Source organism: Meleagris gallopavo, chromosome 1 (assembly GCF_000146605.3).
Source record: "Meleagris gallopavo isolate NT-WF06-2002-E0010 breed Aviagen turkey brand Nicholas breeding stock chromosome 1, Turkey_5.1, whole genome shotgun sequence".
Lineage (NCBI taxonomy): Eukaryota > Metazoa > Chordata > Aves > Galliformes > Phasianidae > Meleagris > Meleagris gallopavo.
This window is the reverse complement of record NC_015011.2, coordinates 187,760,211-187,782,535: the sequence shown is the minus strand read 5'-3', so window position 1 is coordinate 187,782,535 and position 22,325 is coordinate 187,760,211. Positions and strand designations below refer to the sequence as shown.

Sequence of the window (22,325 nt, the reverse complement as noted above, 5' to 3'; positions counted from 1 at the left end):
TTTCCTATTATTATTAATTTGATTGGGTGTTATTTAGACCTGAGATGAATATTGTTGTAGACTGAAGCACTGGTCTGCAGCACTTCAGTGGAGAAAAAAAAATAATGTTTCCTCTAGCAACAAAAGCATTGTTTTGAGCTCCTGTGCCTTGGGTCTGTTACGTAGGTGCTCTGATAAAGTTACAGATGGAGTACACACACAGCAGATATATTCAATGTCTGCAAGCTGATTTCTACACTACCTGGAGAAGAAGTGCTTGCTTCCTGCTGCTTTCAGTGAGAGGCAGATCCTGAATTATCTAAAAAAGTTCGTTTTGCTACAGAAAATTGCTGTTGTCTGAATTACAAGAGATGACAGACAAGTTAAGCAGGCAGGGTGTAGGCAGCAACAATGCCTGGTGGAGGCACCACTCCTACCCAAATCCATCAGATAACAGCACCTTTCCCCATCCTGACAGTGAGGATAGGGACATAAGGCCCTTAGAATCATAGAATCATAGAATCACCAAGGTTGGTTAAAAGACCTACAAGATTATCTAGTCCAATTGACTACTGATCACAAATAGTCCTCACTAAACCATGTCCTGCAACACAACATCTAAACGTTCATTGAACAACTCCAGGGTCAGTGATTCCACCAACTCCCTGGGCAGACAGTTACAAAGTATCACTGCTCTTTTGGAGAAGAAATTTTTCCTAATATCCAACGTGAACTTCCCTTTATGTGACTTGAGGCCATTGCCTCTCGTCCTATCTCTACTTGATATTTACCTGGATGTCATTTACCTAGACTTGAGCATGGCCTTTGACACGGTCCCCTACCACATCCTTATCTCCAAATTGGAGGGATGTGGATTTGATGGGTGGACCACTCGATAGATAAGAAACTGGTTGAAAGGCCGCAGACAGAGGGCTGTCATTAATGGTTCTGTGACCAGGTGAAGGCCGGTAACGAACGGTGTCCCCCAGGCGTTTGTCTTGGGACCAGTGCTCTTTAACATCTTTATCAATGACATCAATGACAGAATCGAGTGCACCCTCAGCAAGTTTGCTGATGACACCAAGCTGAGTGGTGCGGTTGACATGGTAGAAGGATGGGATGCCATTCAGAAGGACCTGAACAGGCTTGTAAGGTGGGCCTGGGTAAAACTGCTGAGGTTCAACACAGCAAAGTGCAGAGTTTTACTCTTGGGCTGGAGAAATCCCAGGCATCCACACAGACTGGGAGGAGCAGTCCTTGAGAGCAGCCCTGCAGAGAAAGACCTAGGGGTCCTGATGGATGAAAAGCTTAACATGAGCCAGCAGTGTGCTCTTGCAGCTTGGAAGGTAAATGGTACCCTGGGCTCCATCAGAAGAGCGGTGGCCAGCAGGGACAGGGAGGTGATTGTCCCCCTCTACTCTGCTCTTGTGAGGCCCCATCCGGAGTACTGTATCCAGGTCTGGAGCCCCCAGTACAAGAAAGACAGAGAGCTGTTGGAGAGGGTCCAGAGGAGAGCCACGAAGATGATCAGGGGACAGGAGCACCTCCCCTATGAGGACAGGCTGAGGAAGCTGGGCTTGTTCATCCTGGAGAAAAGAAGGCTGTGGGGTGACCTCACTGCAGCCTTCCAGTACCTAACGGGAGCCTACAAACAGGAGGGGAATCAAATCTTTGAAAAGGTTGACAACTGCAGGACAAGGGGAAATGGTTTGAAGTTGAGGGAGGGGAAATTTAGGTTGGATGTCAGGGGGAAATTCTTTACAGAGGGAGTGGTAAGGTGCTCGAACAGGCTGCCCAGAGAGGTTGTAGATGCCCCATCCCTGGAGGTGTTCAAGGCCAGATTGGATGTGGCCCTGGGCAGCCTGGTCTAGTATTGAATTAAATGGAAGTTGGTGTCCCTGCATGTGGCAGAGGGGTTGGAGATTCGTGATCCTTGAGGTCCCTTCCAACCCTGGCTATTCTGTGATTCTGTGATTCTGTAGTTGTGTGGGAGAAGAGGCTTCCCTCCAGCTCATTGCAACCTCCTTTCAGATAGTTATAGAGAGTGATAAGGTCTCCTCTGAGCCTCCTCTTCTCCAGACTGAACAATCCCAGCTCCCTCAGCCAGCCACCATAAGACTTGCACTCTGGACCCCTCACAGTTTCTTTGCTCTTCTCTGGATCCACTCCATGGTCTCAATCTCTTTCCTGTAGTGAGGGGCCCAAAACTGAACACAGTACTCAAGGTGCAGACTCACCAAGGCTGGATACCAGTTTTCTGCTCCTGCTGGCAACTCTATTTCTGATTCAAGCCAGGATGCAATTGGCCTTCTTGGCCACCTGGGCATGCTTCTGGCTCATCCGAGGATCAACCAACACCACCAGGCCTGTTTCCACACAGAGGAAACTTGTTCCATCAAGCATTCCAGCTTGCAGTAGCTGTTGGTTTTGGATTGCTCTTGCAGTTCATCTCACAGCATTTCACAGCACTGCAGAAAAGTTGAGATGGGAAAAGACTTCTGTAGATAGTCCTGTCCACCCCCACTGCTCAAAGCAACTTCACCCAGGGCTGAGTCTAGATTGGTGTTGACTATCTCCAGTAGATGGAAACTCCACAGTCTCCTTGGACATCCTGTGCCAGTGCTTGACTGCTTTTACTGGGAAGAAAGATTTCTTGTCATAAAAGACTTTGTTTCAGTGGAACTGCCATTGTTCCAGGTTGTGCCCATTGCCTCTTGACCTGTCACAAGACAGCACTGAGAAAAGCCCTGCACTGTCTTCTCAACAGAAGCTATCTATACACATTGCTAAGATCCTTGGAGCCCTCCCTTCTTGAAGCCAAGCATTCCCCCTTTTCTTGGCCTATCTTTGTATAGCAGATGGGACAAGCCCTTAACAATCTTCATAGCCCTTTGCAGGACTCACTTCAGTACATCCATATCTCTCTTGTATTAGCAGCTCATTGCTGGTTGCAGCATGCCAGGCATGTCTTACTAGGGCTGAGCAGAGGGGAAGGACCACAGATCTACTGGTAAAACTTTGTCTAAGGCAGACCAAGAGGCTGATTGCTTCTCTTGCCACAAGGGCAAATTGCTTGCTCATGTTCAGCTTGGTGTCCACCTGAATTGGTGTGGAGGAACAGACAACTACAAGGAAAACACATACACTAGTTGCTCAAAATTCTTCTGTTGTTTCACTTAGAAATAGCTGTTCCTCACAGGAATGTTTCTGGTATGTTTTTCTTTTTCTTTTTCTTTTTCTTTTTCTTTTTCTTTTTCTCTTTTTCTCTTTTTCTTTCATAGAACTCTGTATGTCGGACATACAGAGGAATTTGGGTGAGCCCTGCTTGTGTAAAGATGGAAATACTGGGTCTACCATTATTAAAACCAGTTGTGAAAAATGTGGTAAATTATTGATGGTTATGGGAAAATGAAAATGGGGATCTCAGTGACTGACTGGCTTAGAGAAGAAAGTGATAGACTACTCCAATTGAGCAATGACAATAATCTGATTTTCACGTCTGGTAAAGAGAACCAAGGAAAATCTTACAGAAATATTAAAATTATCACTAAGTTCTGATGTGACATTTTATCTTGCATCTTATTGATGCAACAATTGAAACCTAAATTGGGCCACTGATGAATTTCAGTAATAACAGTAGGTATCCTTATTATTCAGTGTGAATTCAGCAGATATTCTCTAAAAGAAACTGGCTGTTTAAAATCCTTTTCCACAGTCTCCTTCCATTACACATATGTACACATGTATTTATGATTGGCATGGAGTTAACTAGGTCAATCTATGCCCGTGACGGGGGGGCAGTAGGCCCCAGGGCCCCTGCAGCCCCACAAAATGGGGAGGAAAAGGGAAAAGGGATAGGGAGATGGGAGTTGAGCTCAAGGAAGGAAAAAAAAACAGCGGCAATGATCGATGGAGGAAAACTTATTTTACAGACTATGATATCAGAATGCAAGATAACACAATATAATACAATCTAATTGAAATTGAGATTAATAAATCAAATAAAATAGGAGAGAGAGGGAGTTCCTGAGACCGAATCAAACCTGAAAAGCTTGGAACAGCTAGGAAAGCACCCTCCAGCACCCACTGCCAGGCAGTAAGAGACCGCTCCACCAGGGGAAGGGCCAGATCCCATGACTTCTGTGATGTACAGGGACAGGTACCTGGAATTGGAGCATTAACACTTTAATTCCCAGTGCACTACATGATGTTTTGATGTGGAATACTGAAAACCAAAAAACACAAAACCGTGACATTGCAGCCCTTATTCTAATCACTACGTCATGCTTAATATATATACATATATATAGAAACAAACAATGATTAAAATGCACTACACAACACGTCTATATACATATATATACATAGAATTACTGACTGCACTCCCCCAGTATCAAGTTTCCTTGTGGTACACAATGAACATCCCCGTTTTTCTGCATCACCCACCAAGTGGACGCAGGTCCCTGGGCAAAAACAGTACCATGGAGAGGTTTGCCATTTCCAGAAGCTGGAAGGACCCAAACTGCTTTTCCCAACATACTCTTTACATATACTACAGGTACTTTATCTCCCTCTATGGTATGTAGGGAGCTGGACTGGGTTGGACCATCACGATTGATAGATCCTCTGGTATTGACTAACCAGGTGGCTTCTGCCAAATGCTTCTCCCAGTGCTTAAATGTTCCGCCACTCATTGCCTTCAGCATAGTTTTTAACAACCCATTGTATCATTCAATTTTACCAGAGGCTGGTGCATGATAGAGTTTATGATAAATCCACTCAATGCCCAAGTATTTACAAAAGAATTTTTGAAATGGTTCCCATCATCTGACTCAGTTCTTTCTGGGGTGCCATGTTGCCATAGGACTTGTTTCTCAAGATCCAATATGGTGATTTGGGCAATAGCATGGGGTACTGCATATGTTTCAAGCCACCCAGTGGTTGCCTCCACCATAGTAAGCACATAACATTTACCACTGCGAGATTGTGGCAAGGTGATATAATCAACCTGCCATGCCTCCCCATATTTATACTTTAGCCATTGCCCTTCCCCCCAGAGTGGTTTCATCCTCTTGGCTTGTTTAATTATGGCACAGTTTCACAGTCATGAATAACCTGTGCAATAGCATCCATAGTTAAGTCCACCCCTCGGTTGCTAGCCCACTTATATGTCGCGTCTCTTCCTTGATGGTCCAAAGTCTCATGGGTCCACCGAGCTAGAAATAATTCACCCGTGTTCTGCCAGTCCAGATCTGTTTGAGCCACCTCAATTTTGGCAGCTCAATCTACCTAATGGTTATTTTCTTGTTCTTCAGTAGCCCGACTCTTGGGCACACAAGCATCTACATGACGTACCTTTACAACCATATCCTTTATTCAGGCAGCAATGTCTTTCCACAGTTCAGCAGCCCAAATAGGTTTACCCCTCCAATAAGGCATTTGCCACCATCCATGAGTCAGTATAAAGATCAAGCATTGGTCACCTCTCCCGTTCAGAAACATCCAAGGCCAGTTGGAGACCCTTTACCTCTGCAAATTGGCTAGATTTTCCTTTCCCTTCAGTTCGTTAGACAAAATCATTGCAAGGGAAATGTGATGAATCTATTGATAGAGGGAGTGATATGTAACAGCAGCTGAAATATAAATGACTGTCAGGTCACAGACCTAGGGGATGTGCTATAAATCATGGGAAACTTGAGACAGTCAGCTGCAACTCAGTCTATGACCTCAAGCAGCAGGATAGCTAAGTCCTGCTGCACTTGATGAATAACGCAATGCTCCTTTGCTGCATGCTCCTTGTAAATGTATATCAAATACAGGATGAGCAGCATGACTGGTGCTAAGCCTGTGGAGAGGGGGAACAGCCCAGTAACAATCAGGAAAAGGAGCATCCTGTTATTTAGTCATCAGCATGCTGAGAAGGCACAGAGGAAGGCAACTGCTCTTTGAGTGAATCAATCCTAAAGGAGGTAGATATGATACCAAGTTATGACTGAAGAGATCTGCTCCAGGTCTTTTAACTGGGTTGTGAATGACTGAAATTACTATGAAGATAGAAAGGCATTCAAGGCCATTTTGCTGGTTGTGTGTATTTCCTTTTTGTATTTTATAATATCTTCAGAAGAAATCAGCTTCCCCACTGTCCTGGTTTCATGGAATCATAGAATGGCTTGGGTTGGAAGGGATCTTAAAGATCACGCAGTTACAGATCCCAGCTGTGGGCCTACCAACCACTATGTTAGGCTGCTCAGATTTCTGCTGCGATTTTCTTCAGTGTCTGCCATAAAGCTGTATTTTGACTTCAGGAGAAATAGTTGATTACATACTGATGTTTTAGTTGTTGCTGAGCAGTGCAGAGGGGTACCACTGTGTGGAGGGCATCGGTTGGCAAGCGGTGTGCAATTTCTTGGTGCATCATTTGTTTTGTAAATATATATATGTGTGTGTGTGTGTGTATAATTATCGTTACTATAGTTTCTCTCTTCCATTTCTTTCTCAGAAAACAGTTTTTATCTCCTTTTTTTGAGTTCCACCTTTTTTTCCCAGTACTTGCCCTCATCCCACTGGGTGGGACAGGGAGTGAATGAAGGGCTGTGTGCTTTTTAACTGCTTTCTGGGTTAAACCATAACATCCAGAATCTGTGAGAGGGAGGAGTCTGTGGTTTTGATTGATCCTGCCAGTGGTCTGCGTAGAAGAACAAATTGCTGGTAATTACAGAGACCGAGTATATCCACGGAAGGAGCTGAGACTGTCAGTCCTACAACAGCAAAATAGAAAATAATGTGCAGACCAGATTCCTAATAACGGTCAAAATGTTAAGGTCAACAAAGTTGTAGACAGTATGTACAAATGGAAACTGATCTTGTTGACGTCAGTGCAAGTACAGAACAGCCCAACTCTAGTTAGTGGACTCCAACTGCTTTACAAAGCAAAATAAAGGCAAAAAAAAGTTCAGCCCAAGTGTATTGCAGTGGATTCTTCTATCATCAGAGTATGTGTGTCATTCAGCTCTTCTACAAGGCACTGCAAACTGTAGCTGAACTCGTGATCATTACTTTCCTTTCTTCCTCTAGCTGTCACAGTTAAAAACACTTCAGTGCTAGTAATTTTATTTTACCATTCTATTTGGCACTGCCCCAGTGTACAAAAAGGAAGTAACATCAAGACTGAAAGTCAAGAATAAAATTCTCTTAAATAGAATGCTTAGTAGCATATATTCTGGTAATGGACTTGCTGTGGTACTGACATTGTCAATTGAAATACTGATGTGAGTACAAGAATATAGACTGAAGGTTTGTATTTTTTTTCAGTGTAATGAGAAATACCTTAACGTATGATCTGAAAAGAAGAAAATGTTATAGGCCTAGACCTTAACGTATGATCTGAAAGGAAGAAAATGTTATAGGCCTAGGGTCTGATACAGTTCGCTGGATTCTGTTCTTTCTTACATCAATTTAAATGAAATCTGTTGACCTTAAATCCATGCCAGTAAATGGAATCAAAACCTTTTCCATTTTTCTGGTGTACTTAGTGTTTAACTATCTACAGGAAATGAATGCTAGATGTGAGCATGAAAATCTCTTTAGGTGGAAGTTATCACTAGGTGAACAATAGCTCTGATATTCCTTTTGGAACAGCTCTAGCTTTTATTGATGTCAGTGCTAGCACTACTTTGGTTGTTGTGGCGAGTAGGATTGTAGTGAATTTCTGTAATGTAAAACAATACTGAACAAGTATTGTCACATAAATTATATTGTTACTAGCACAGATGTTCTTAACATTAGAAAATTGCTTGTATGAGAAATAAGCAGCAAATTATATGATACAACGTAAAGTCTCATATCCACAGGCTTGGGAATGATGCATATCTTAAGATCTGCGGCCACCAGCATTAATGACATATGCAATATCAATGGAAAATCAATGTTTTCTGAAAACAGAGGAAATACATTTCCAGAAAGTCTTTGTTTTCAAATAACCTGATATAAGTGCTTATAGCATCTCTTCAAGCAAATCAGTACAAACTTCTGAGAAATATTTCTGCATTTCTTTTGTTTGCAAGCCTTCTGGTGAGTTACCTTCAAGAAGGGACATAGTAACTTTAATAAAATTAAGGAAAGATGAAGGGAAAGAATCAAAGAGGAAATTTGTTAGGTGATGTGGACACTGTCACATCAATGGGAATTCACACAGTGCATTGCAAGAGAAGCACAGTTGCAAGTCTGAATCTACCCTCATACCAGATATACACATGGATACACCTCTGATGTGCTCATTTCTTCCATGCTCCATCTGTATTTCTCCCTAAACTTTAAGGGTAGCCAGAGGAAATTCTAACATATTTTACTGTCTTAGTAGATTGAAATGTATGGGGAAGGATGAAGGTAGTAAACCTGTTCTGTATAATGCGAGGAGCCATTCTTGGGCACTGAAATTTTACTGACCATGCAGTTTAGCTGTCTGTATGTTCCCAACAGAGCTACAACTCTCCCAAGCCTTTGCTGAGGTTTGAGTTAGAGGCTGCAAGGACCAAGCACCTTTCCAAATGGCACTTTAAATGCAATCACATTCTTTCTGAGGATAAGATAAATAATGTAAACATGGGTTAGTCTGTACCATTTAGCATCATTTTCTGCAATCATGTTTAGTTTCCACAAACACTTTTAATCTCTGGTGGAGGTGTTACAATATGTGTGCAATAATGTTTTTCTCTTCACTTGAGCCAGGAAGAATAACATGTCTCTACTTTCCTGGCCAGAGCTAAATATTCACAGGTTGCTTTATCTCTAGGTAATTTAAACTTTTGCTTATTATCATACTTTCTATATTTCTGCAATAGAGTGGAGGTAATTCAAGTAAAAAATATATATTTATTAAAAAGTTTGGAAAAGGTGACTTAAACAAAATAAAATTAACTCTGTACATGCTGTGATACATGCTGAGTTACTACATTACAACATCTGTAATGTAGTGACACTTGGCAGTGACACTTATCATTCACAGTATGCTTTAAGATCTGAGCAAAACAGCTACACGTTGTCACTCTGAATGTCTCCTTCTAAAATAATTACAGTCATATAGTATATCAAAGTAGCTAAGTGAATTTATACAGTAAGGTGGCAGAATAGCTAGGCAAGCAACTGTAGAGGCTAACACTTAAAGTTGCTACTCGTATCTGCTGATGGAATCTGTCACACAAAAGACTGGCTCAAAAATTTTCTGTAAGTTGCAAAGCCATGAAAAAGAATATTGCCTCTTGACTTTTAAAGAAAGCAGTCAGTAACCTAAAGCATAAGGTTACTCATGGAAGCACAGATTGCATATTCAATTGAGATAGAATATGAAAAACAGTTTTATTTACAGAGCAGCACATTTTGCTGTGTCATCTTCTAGTACTACTTTATTTTTTTCTCCAAAGGATTTAGCCAATTTTTAGTTTTCTCTTTGGGATGCATGAAACCATCTAAATCTAATTAGCTATTCATATCCTGAATCAGCTGATACCAGAATGACAGAATATTAGGAGAAAAAATAGCCAAAAATTACAGCAATGAAAACCCAATTTAATGAAGATGAGAATCAGATTCATTGTTCATTGTTGTCATATCTGAATTTTGTTCTTTGGAGACAGAATCTTTGCCAGATGCTAAACATAAAATTGTGACATAATGCAATTATGTATGTTTCATCTCTATCTAGTCAATAGCTTTTTCCATAGACTCATAGAAATTAAAGATGGGAAAGAATACACATGCCAAACTGTCCACCCAACAGGGTGCGTTGCTTCCTTGCAGACTATTAATCATGACTTTATCCATTGCATTTTGCATATTTCTTTTAATATAATACATCTTATTGGATATGAAATGAAAAGGTGCAAATGTCTTTTTTCACATATTTTATAAACGCTCTATGCTGATCAGTCTTGAGGACAATAACCAGAAGTATGTTTAATGGTCTAATTGGAAAATCTTAGAAAAAGGGAGAATTGAAATCTTCATGGATTAAGGCGCACAGTGAGAAAAGGAGAACAGAGCATTGAATTCTGCTGGAAGATGACTTTGTATCTTACTTTCACTAATTTAAAATTTAATCATAGGAAATGAACTCCTCCATTTAGCCTTCCAGAATCAGTCACACTAGTCTGAATATTAGAAATACATCTTCTTTAATACAGCTCTAAAATTTATTGCAATGTGAAAAGCAATGCTGTGGGTTTTTTACTTGTTTGTTTTATTATTATTATAAACAAAACATTTGGAAACAGACTTCATAGAAAGGTTATGGAAAGTCAAAGCGGTGTTAATACCTTTTTTTCTTTTTTTTAAGGAATAATCAGTGTGCGATTTTTATCAGCAGCCTTATTTAGCACAAAGATGTAATTGAATTTCAACTGACTAATTTCACTTTCTTTTTGTTTAGTGTGAAAATTTCCCCAAGCCAAACTTCTTTCTGTGTGTGTTTACACATTTTTTAAACAAAAGTTCTCAAGAAGCATCCTAACACCCTCAAAGTGAATGTGTTGCTATTAAAATCTTATTTCACATCATCCTGTGTCCATTCTAGATGATTTACTAATTTTTTTTAAGTCAACAGAGCAGAAAAAAGCTTTATTACAGGTATTTGTTTAACTTAACTGATTGTGGTACCTCAATAGGAATTCCACAGTGTCTTTTAGTTTTCATGATGTGGGCAAGAGAGCAGTAAAATTGCATCTGGAAGCTATTTCAATTCAAATTTAAACTAAGGGACTTAGGAAATGGAGCAGACACTGCAATAAAGGAAGAAACCCAAAAATATTAAAGAATAAAAAACCAGAAGTCATAATAATAATATTTTTTTATCTTTTATAAGAGCTTTTAATTAAGAATAGAATCTTAAGAAATGTGAATAAGTAGATTGATTCCCTCTGCATTGTATGTCCCAAAGATCTACAAAATTGCGTAAAATTAGGCAAAGGCTGATCCTTTCTGCAGGAGAATTGACTTTTCTGGCCAAACCTAATTGCTAACAAGATCCTTGGCTGTTGCTGTAACTCACAGTAAGAAAACAGTAAAAGCAAGTCACCTCCACAACTTCCTCTCCTTACATTGTTAACCAGGGTAGAAAACCAGGAAAGAATGAAAGAACTGAGTAACTGGGAAGACAGTAATTCTCACTGTGTCTACTTATTTATTTTCCACTTCTGAAGAAAAAGCCATTTAGAAACCTTGAGCAGCTCTCAAGATGTACAGCTGGCAGGGACAGAATTTGCTGGTATGGATTGATATACATGTACTTGTCCAGTTCATGAGGAAACAGAAGAAACATGCACTTTTGCAGGTGTAAATTTTGTGTGCTTCACCCTCTCTTAGTCTTTGGAGTTGCTTTACAATAAAGGATATGTAAAACTGCACAGGTAGTGTTTAGCTATGTACCAGGGGACAACTATAACATTCTTAAGTGCCAAAAATGTGGTGATATAAAATGCTTTCAGATACTCGTTCAAAGAAACTCAACCACATGTTTAAATTTTGTTAGTGTTAAGGGCAGTCTAGTCTATGTTTTGCTAAACAGGGATTGAAAATATGAGTCTACAGTTCTAAGTAGTTCTAAGTAGTCTATGAGAAAATCTGGAGATTCTAGCTAAGAACTAAAACTATACTGAGCTCATGAAAGAAAAAGATATTCTTATCCCAGTTAAATCAATTCTTTATAATAGGTGACTCAGAAGCTCTTATTCACATTTGCTGCAGCTGTATCCTGTACCTCAAAACATTTCAGAGGAAAAAGTGAGAAACATGACTAAATGAAATGAAATGATGCTTTTTGTAATTATTTATTTATTTATTTATTTTAAGAGAAAGAACATAACATGAAATTTCCAATTACTTTTTTGGAAACAAAAGGTGAATGAGGTGAATTCTCAGAAGACAGGACACAAGGACTGAAAGCAGATGTAAACAGAGCAAATCAAAACGAATTAAACACAGCAGCAGTCATGGAAACATGGAAAGTGACTTGCCCACATCCTTTTTCTAAAAGCAAGTATTTACAAAAAGGCTCCTTGGCAAATACAGGACAGTACTGAAATGTTGGTATAGCTGTTTGAACCATCAATTATACGAATGAGAGACAGTGGTCTCATTAAGTATGCAGTGTGGAGATCTATCCAGTGAAGATTCTCCTTTTTCCTTTAAGACTTCCTATAGCACTTTAATTGCAATGTAAAGAAAAGCAACATCTATCTTTCTTTGCAAATAGTACCTGGAAGAAAAAAAGAAGGGATAAAGGAATACAGATGGAGCTTTGTTAAGCATTGCCAATGATTTGAATTTACATATGTGGGAGCGAAGCAATTTGGATGACAAAAATGACCAACAAAATGAACTTAAATGAGAAAAAAGGTAGCAGACTGCGGTCTTAAGCCAGAACGAATCATGCCAGGGTAGTTTTAGATAAACCCTTTCTACATTTCTTGCTTTCTGAACTCCTTTGTCTCAATTCCTGCTCTTGAATATTCTGCTGTTCTGCTGCTGATGTCATTACATAGTTGCTCAGATCTCTGAAAACAAACTCACACAAATACAGGGCCCAAAAGACATAGGAATGGCTCAAAGAAGCTGGACTAAAGGCCTGTCTTGGCATGTGGCACTCTCTAGAGTATAAGGGAATAGCAGGCTTCCCTTAGTTCTCTCAAAAGTATACTGAGTTTGGGCAGTTATGCACGAGCTGTACAGCTATAACAGAGCCTCCAGCAACATACTACTGAAAGTAGGTTACTCTCACAGAAGATGCTTTGCATATACACTCTATTTATTATAGAAACATTTATTATATAGAGACTGCAACAAGTGAATCCTGAACTAAATGAAATGTTTAATGGGGTACCTGTTATGTCAATACTAATTCTTCTTTCTTATGGTTCTGCTTTATGGAAGATGATGAATAAAGTTAGTTATTTTATTTTTTGTTTGTTTGCTTGTTTTGAAACTCTCTTTGACTATTCTCACAAATGCAGATTGTTATCCCAGTCCTACAAATCTTGACTTACTGTTTGATGATAATTCCTCACTGTACTATATGACCAACTCACTTGATCACTTATAACCCAATTTTCAGAGCTTAATGGATTTTCAATATTTTTGTCTCAGAGCTAACAGAAACATATATTTCTATAAGGAGATGTTGTATATATATCTTTATTAAAAATGCTCATACATTTTTAAATGATATTGGAATAAAGAGTTTTGAGTGTCTAATCTCTTAAAAATTACCATAAATTTGTACACTACAATTTTTAGCTAATAGCAGAGTCTCGATGTATAAATCCCTTTACAAATACACAGTAAAAGATGTGACAAGCACATTTTCGTACTAAATTACTATATCAGAGGCAAAGAAAGAAGCTGTAATGGATCCAATAGATGTATCTGCTGTAAAACGAAAGAAAGTCACAGCTCAGGTTCAAATTTTTTAATTCTCTTTGTTAGCTATTAACTCTCTCTTTGTTCTGTTCTGGGCCATTTTGTCTACAGTGCTTGACTACAAAGGTTTTGGGGACAGTTCATGCTTCTGACATAGGACTGGTATGGGCTTTCTATCAGCAAGCTTTGTACCTTGGAGGTCCCCTGAATGTATTGGCGCCATCCCCGCCAGGAAAGGTAGCACAATGCCTCACTTACATGTTGGGCTGCAACACAACCTTCACTTTTGTCATGGACTGCTAATTGAAAACCCACTCAAGATAAAGGAACTGTATCTTTTAATTGCAAGAGTTTGGATCTGATTTATGGACTGCTATGGGAGTCCCATGTCAGCGACAATTTTGGCAACCGGACAGTATGAACAATTTAACTACGGAGACAAGGTACACTGTTTGGCTTTGTTCCACCATTGGAATAGAGACCCAGCCCATGGATTCAGGTAGGCCATACCATGAAGGTTCAGGCTTCTGGGCTGGTTTTGTGTTTAATGGGGTAGTTTTCTAGCTCTTTCAGTAGATAATTATGGGTATATTTCAACTGATTTCAAATAGGAAGGCATATGTTTACATACCTTGCTGACTCAGTGTTCCGCGTCTGAATTTCTCATGACTAGGTCCTTCTACCATCACTAGATGTCGTGACTCATCCATGATATACCTGGGTTTCTGCCCCAGAGCTGAATAACCCTCCCTGTCATTAATAAAGACATTTCAGTGCATCATGATGTTATCTTACTGCAGCTTTTCTGTTAACTGTCAACCCAGAATTTTGCAAGGAAGCAAGTGAATTCACACAGTGTCTTCCTGGTAGATTTACATTTAGGTGCTCAGTGACTGTAAGCTTTAGAACAACCTTTCTGTATCTGTAAGTTTGTTTTATTTTATAGGGTGTAATTAGCACAGTCCAGTGTTTTTAGCAGCTTGGCTTCGTGAAACTGCATGCTTATTAATGCAATTGCTACACTGGGAGATATTCTACACAGTCCATTTGACACTGATGAGTTTCCTTTGATCTCATTTGTATTAACCACCACTACTTTCTCTCTTAATCAGTTTTTCTCAATCTTTAAATTCCCCGGTGCCCCAGATATGCTTGTTGCACTCAAGACTTTAATGCTGATCTGGAGATCCAAACTCCACTGGAAAAACTGAGCTTGGAGGACATGGGTGTTATGACAGCCAGTTAAAACAATTTGTTAAATATTTTTGCTATTCTGATGTTCAGATATTCATGTTATTAATTATTATTAACTTCATGCATCCCTCCTAGGTGGTCTGAGAGGAATTTGCTCTCAGTCTTTTTTTCTGTGTGTGCTCTGAGCGAACTACAGATAGCTTATATAACACTATGGCATTGACAGGTTATTTAGGATGAAGCAGGCAGTTATGAAACAACCAGTTGGAAATTGATTGAATAATAGCTTTTATTGGTTTAAATGGATTGCATTTTTATTGATTTAGATTGATTGCATAATAGCTTTTATCAATAGCTTTAAAATTTCAAGTAGACTCTACTGAGCTTTCTTTCAGACATTTGGTTGAGTTTGAGAAGAACATCTTCATGAACAAATTGAAGGTCTCACTTTTCAAATCTTTTCAGGCTCTTGTTAGCATACTTTGAAATAGCTTAGTAAAATTTAAACTGCTAGGAAGATGCAATGACTATCTCTGTATCCCAACTTTATACTGTTTTTGCTTATTGTGTTGTAATTGGGCTAAAAATAGTATGTAAGTATAATACATTTTTCTCTTTAATATTCAAATTATCAGGCTTTTCACTCCAGAAATAACATTAGTCATTACAACAGAAATAGAATATTTTTAAAAGATTTTAAGGTGAGAATAACATTTCTTCACTTAAGAAAATGCTGAAGTAAAGCATTTTGAAATATTTTTTACATCTGAAATCACTCATCAAATGTGAACAATGTTTATCAGTCCATGGAAACAGGTCCAAAGGAGGACCTATGATGATAGGGCTGGAATACCTCTCTTGTGAAGACAGGCTGAGGGAGCTGGGCTTGTTCACTGTGGAGAAGAGAAGGCTCAAGGGAGATAAGATAGCAATCTTCCAATACTCAACGGGAGCTTATTAGTAGAAGGAAACTTTTTACATGTGTGGATAGTGATAGGCCAAGGGGGAATTATTTTGAACTAAAAGAGGAGAGATTTAGAGTAGAAGTTGGGGGAAAATTTTCACTCAGAGCATGGTGAAGTGCTAGCAGAGGCTGCCCAGAGAAGCTGTGGATGCTGCATCCCTGAAAGTGCTCATGGTCAGCGTGGATGGGGCTCTGAGTAACCTGATCTGGAGCCTGATACAGTGGTTGGCAACCCTGCCTGTGGCAGTGGGGTAGGAACTAGATGATCTTTGAAGTCCTTTCCAACACAAGTCATCCTATGATTCTATGAAAATGCATTGTTAATCAAATAAACTGTACCTATGTTATTCTTCTAGTGATACTTTCCGACTCCAGTTGTGAGCACTGACAGGAAATCTGTTTCTGCTCTTTGTTCATTGTAATAACCATACTAGCATCTTCCATTGTTACTTGGGCTTTGGGGATTTGTGGTAACACAAACACTGCTAACTGTGTGTGAATTTTTGATCTAATTTCAGAGCTAATTGGCATCTGGATAAAGGAGTCTAAAATACCAAGGCACAACATTCTATTTGTCTCTGCCCATCAGCAGGAATATATTTTCTTCAGGAAAATGGTCACCAATCTGCTGTGTCTTTCACTGGCACTGGGGGATAGCACACATTACCTTCAGTCCCTGGGCTATCTACAGTCTGTCTGTCTTCCCTTTATTCTTTTGTAAGTGTAAACTACTTCCAATTATTTCTGATCTAAGAATGAATTACTGATATAAGTTAATGAAGAGAATAACATACAGCAAATAAGAAACAGACGATGAGCTTTGGGTACAGATTTTATGAAACATAGATATTTGTGCTGGTGTTTATGCATTCAGGAGCTGAGAGTGTTTCCTCTGTTATATAGAAGATGTATAAGAACTTTGTATGTTTCTGATTGCATTTTCTTGTTGCTTTTACTTTTCTCCTTAAGATCAGCTCTGTGTTCTCTATGCTGAACATCAAACCTCAATACATTTTGATAGCCTAAATATTTGTTTCAGTTAATGAAAATCTCTCATATGGGCTGCTATTTCCTGTTAAAAGTGGGATGCCTTTTGTAACTTGAAGATGGTATTAGATTCTTAATTATATGTTGCTGTGTAACACTACTTAAACAGAACTTGAGAAAGAATTCTTGTGTAGCAAATAAGTGAAATTTAAAGCATGTGTTCCATTTAATTAGACATTTTCTGCTTTAACAGTTGAATTCCCTACCCAAATTTCATTTCCATAATCAAGCCATGTTGACATACTGTTTTTTCATCAAAACAGTCACTGCAACCTTCACTTTCCATAATTCTAGTTACACTAAGATTAATTGAGAGTATTTGCATAATGCCAAAAGACTGTGAAGTTTCACACAAGATGATAGAATGTTCTCTCCCACCTACCCCCAGTTTTAATAGTCTAATCACTAAAGTCAATGAGTAAGATTCAGCACTGGAAACAGAATACTTACTGTGAGCTTTATGAACGGTGATGGAAAATATTGACAGTGTAGTAAGTGCAGTAAAAAATATGTATTTTTATTTGTCCTTTAAAAGGCTGATTTCTCTTTTTGTAGATTCAGATGCATCTACAAACTTCCTCCCCTCTATCATCTTTTCCTACCTCAACCCATTGAGCAGTGCAGAGTAATGGGGAACAGAGACTGTGGACAGTCCATAACTTTGTCTCTGCTGCTCCTCCATGGTCACTCTCTGATCCACATGTCTCCCTCCCATAGGATGCCATCCTTCCACAACTGATCCTGTGGGCTTCCCAAGATCTCTATGAACAACAGTTACAGTATTAATTCTAGAAAGGAATGCAGACAAATAATTCATTGGAAGCTCTCATCGCTCCTAGACAAAGAGAGACCCCTCTGATGGAGAAGTTAGAGAAGGCATTTTTTTCTTCTGATGTTAAGTTGTTGCTGCATTTGAGTGTGTCACACTGCCACATGTCCACAGAGAAAATTGTAGAAATGAGAAGGGTAAGAAATAACAGTGCTTCTTTTAAAACTGAAAATAGATAGATGGCACTGTTATGTATGTGGGAATATTATATAATGTTTCTTTCTGGAGTCAGTGTTAAGCCATATTTTTTCCTCTACCTGAAAGTATCCCACACAAAACAAGTGATGAAACACCCACAACATTCCTAGTATTTTTACTCATGGTATTTGTTTAGTGGAAGAGAAATGTTAAGCTCTGACAGTTTGTTGAAACTTGTGGGGCCACTAGGGAAGTAGTGGAGTCACCATCTCTGGAGTTGCTCAAGAACTGTGGAGATGTGGCACTGAGAGACATAGCTTAGTGCGAATGGTGGAGTGGGTTGATGGTTGGACTTGATCTTAGAGGTCTTTTCCAACCTCTGATTCTATGATTCTATTAAATGGTTGTTGCCATTAATAACTCTATCTTTCCTCCTGGCCATGCATGCTGGTGTGACCTTGGGAGCCATACAGCTCAGGATGTGAAGTACAAGGCCATCTATACCAAGAATAAGAAAATTATTCAACTAGAAATTATTTTTTTCCATGGCTTTCACTATTGCTGCTGTTGGCTTTGTTGTTGTTTTTTTGTTTTGTTTTTCTTTTTTTTATTTTTTTTTTTCTGAAGACAAGACAGATGATGCAAGATATAATGTAAATCAATGAAATGCTAGGAGAGAGCTTCATGTATATATATGTGACAGGCACTGTACTTCTCAGTCACCAGTTATTCAAAAACAATCTGATATCTCTTAGACTTTCAAAAGTCCTCCTCACCACTGCACAATTGAAGCACTTTGATACAGTTTGAAATGTGAAACTTTCAGTTTCTTGTTAGAGGTTAAAACTGCTGAAGGAGAAGTACTACTAGAATGGAGGAACTAGAACAGAAAAAAGTGAAGAACCATGTCCCCAGTGAGACATTTTGATCAGCAAATATCATGGCTAGAAGACAGGCTGATAAATTTTCTCTTCTCCCAGGTACCTAGCAATAGTATAAGAGGAAAGTGCTTTAAGTTGTATAAGAGGAGGTTCAGATTGGATATTAGGAAGAATTCCTTCTTACAAGGAGTAGTGAGACATTGAAACAAGCTGCTCAGGGAGATATAGAGGTGTTTAAGGAAAGGTTAGATGTCACATTGAGTGACGTGGGTCAGTAGGCATGGAGACAGGTTGATGGTTGGATTAGATGATGTTAGTGGTTTCCAACCTTAATGATTCTGTGATTCTATGACTTTTTCTCCCAGTTTTGGCACTATTATAAACAACAATTTGCAGATCTGTCATTCAACAAACTGAACCTTAACTCTACATCTTCTTGCCTTATTACAGGGTCTCAACATCCTTCACATTGTTCATGGGATCTTAAACTTGTTAGTAGGGGGAAAGGTGCCTGGCTAATACTTCACTAGAAAATTAGTTTGTAGACTAATATCTGAGATAACCTAGATGAGGAGATGTGGATGTATTCGTGTCTATTGTAGTGTTACATAGTACAAAATGTTGCATTTACTTTTCTTAGACCCTAGAGAGTTGGCTAATGCTGTTGAGAATTCTTAACTACTCTAAAAGCTGATGCATAATCCTCCTTAGTCAAAGCTTATAGAAAAAATGCAATTGCACACAACTTCCTTCTTTTTTGTTTAACAGTAGAATGGGCATCACAGGACATTCCATAGCAAAGTTACTTCACTGTCATAGTCTAATAAGCAGTGCTATTTGATAAATGACTACCTGCTCACTCCACATAAACACCTCTCTGCAATAAGCCTTTTGCTTTCTGTTCTGCCCCTACGTGGCTATGCCAGTATTATTTTCTTCTCAGAATCTGTGCCAGGATTGTGCGTCATTACTGTACTTCAGCCTGATATATATTGAAATTGTTTCAATTTCCTGTTGAAAAGAATGAAAAGAGAAAAGATCATTTTTAACAAAATAGGTGTTAGTATCATTTGGTACATACATGTTGGGACAAAGCCTAGGTACTGAGTTAATAGTAACACAAGAACAGTGTAACTTGATAAAAGACCTGTATGCTCTTGAGTACCTCTCTTTGCAATAAGCATATGTGAGCAGGATGGGGGTGCACAAGATGGGAGGGAATGCAGCCAGAATGGCTGACCCAGACAGGCCAAAGGGATATCCCATGTTGTACAGCATCAAATCATGCTCAGTAATAAAAACTAGAGTAAAGAAGAAGGAAGGAGGTAATGTTAAGCATGATAGCACTTGTTTTTCCAAGGTACCATTATGTGTGATGAGCCCTGCTTTCCTGCTAATGAGAAGTAGCAAATGAATTCCTTGTTTAGCTTTGCTTACACCAAGCTTTATCTAGTAAGTTATTGTTATCTCAACCCAGGAGTTCTTGCACTTTTATCTTTCTAGTTCTCTCCCCCATCTCCCCTGGGAAGGGGAGATGCTGCCTGCTGAGGCTAAACTGAAGTACACAGCTTCTCCTTGGCCTTGCTTCCGCTTTCTTTCCTCCATCTTTGCATATAGATAAATCATTTAAGACCAGGGCTTCTTTGCGTGGTTCCTGCCAAAGGTAGCTGCTTATTAAATTGAAAAGCTGGAGGACAAGTTTTGAGATTAAAATAATTCCTGTGTTCCTGTGGCAGTGACTCAGGGATGGTGCCTTGTCTGACCTCTCCCATGATGGATTCATTAATCTCACTGAAGGTGCCAGCAGATCAGTTAACTGCTATTCCTTTTTGGCTGCTCCAGATGGTATTTCTGAGGAAACAGGGAAGATTAGATGGAAGATATGACTTGAATTTCAACAGCACAGTGTATTCAGCTGAAGAAAAACACGGGTGTTACCTTTGTCCATCTCAAAATAGTGCATCAAAAGCATTTGGAGGAACATGCAGACGGTTTCTTGATTGACTGAGACATGACCTTCAGACATAAGGAGAACCCACATTCTCTGCTGGGTTGCACAGAAATTTCATTAGCATTAAAAAGCTTTTTGAAATAACCCACTTAGTTCTTTTGCCCTCTTGGATGAGGAAAAGATGCATAAAATGTTATTAAAGTCCTGCATGGTTAGAGTCAGGATAACTTCAGCGATGATTTGGTACAGCTACATAAGGTCAATCTGACAGAGAGCAAACTTACCCCAGCCCTCAGGGGAGTGTTATTCCTGCATTTCCCATAATACTCATCTGCCTTAAAATACTGTTTTATACAGACTTGAACAGTTCACTGCTTACCATGTATTGCTTCTATAAGTTTATAAGCCTCTTTGGCAACTGCTACCTAATGTGGTGAAAATATGCATTCATAGTTAAGCTAGGGAAATGGGCTTTGTCCAGCAAGAAAAGTTCATGTTTAATTTATATATTTTTTTCCTATTAATTTTAAAACAGAACCATAAATATGTACGGTGGACTGCTCAAAGTATCATGGATTGGATTACTGCATTGTCTGAACTCGCAGTGTAGAACCAAGAAAAACTGTGAGGGTTATGCTCAAATAAATTTTGTTTCTTCAGTGTAGTAGAAAGGTCATACCTGGCACAAATGAATAGAACAAGCAGGGGCTTTGGAAGGAAAGAAATGCTCTTTTGAACTCCCAACATGAAGAAGCATCATTAAATATTTATTTGTGGAGAGCTTGTGAGGCGACCAATATTCTCATACTAGGGGTTGTGTGATATTGTGTTGTTGTTGTGCTGCTACCTAAAGAAGGATAAGAATCAGGAAACAAATAGTGAGAGATATGGCTATGTAGGGGTCCAGAGTTGGAGTTGCCCCATTATATTCAATTATTTAGCAATGTAGACATAACTTGTTAGAGCCAGTCCATGCCCAAAGGCCAATGGATTGATCAGATGAACACGTGGTGGGGCCCAGAGAGCAGAAGTGACAAAATGAGTGAAGAGGTTGTCTGGAAATAGCTTCATTGTGTCTCAGGCTTGATTTCTGGATGTAATTAATAGCATAAGCTATGGGAGGAGAATAAAAATGGAATCTCTGGAGAGGTCCCAAATGGTGGCTGAAACTATAACGAATAAGAGAAGTTGTAATGGAGTTTGTGGATCAACTATCTCACTGATCTAGTTAAGGGAAGATTCAGAGCCAAGGGTGGAGGAAATAAGCTGAGGATACTACTCACTATAGGGCTGTTTTGGTTATTTTATTCTGGTGTTGACCCTTTGGATTTTTCCTATTATTTTTTTTCCAAAATGCAGCAAAAAGTTGCTCTGTTCTCCTGGAAGGCTGCCCTTAGGCCAGTTTCCCAAGGGCTTCTTTGTCTATGGAAGTGCCAAATAACAAAGCTGCACTTTACAGACCATCTGGGCAAGGACTGAGGTGGAACTTTAAACCATGGCTTCTATTTCCTGAATAAATCCTTGACAATCAAGGAAGACTCATACAGGGATTTCAAGTCTCTGTCTTTCTTTTTCTGGACCTGTTCTTATTTATTTTAGCAATTGAAGTGATGAGAACAAGAAAACCCAAGAATTTTCAAGACTAGACTTCTGTCTTATAAACATATGATTATGGCACTTAATTACTGACCTATAGTATCAGAGCCAATTGGACTCTCACTCATAATTTTACTACTCATCCCACTTTTCCATGTCTGAGGCTGTATGGTTTATTTTACAGTCTACATTGGGATGAGTCATCTCTAAAACTGCCCATTTTTCTTCTTCAGCTGTATCTGAGGGTCTAGTGACTGACTCAGAAGGATGAAAACATCTATGTGAATTTCAGATTAAATGTTCCTCTAGAGTATTGGTTAATCTCTGAAGTCTAGAGTA

General features: G+C 39.1%; 1 protein-coding gene across 1 annotated transcript in view; it reads left to right on the top strand.

The window, feature by feature from the left end:
• LOC100551294 (transmembrane protein 135) overlaps positions 1-22,325 on the top strand; it is a 104,164-nt gene that overhangs the window by 736 nt on the left and 81,103 nt on the right. The window contains exon 2 of the mRNA XM_031552288.1: positions 3,261-3,362. Coding sequence (XP_031408148.1) covers positions 3,261-3,362 — 102 coding nt within the window. The remainder of the gene's footprint in view (positions 1-3,260; positions 3,363-22,325) is intronic.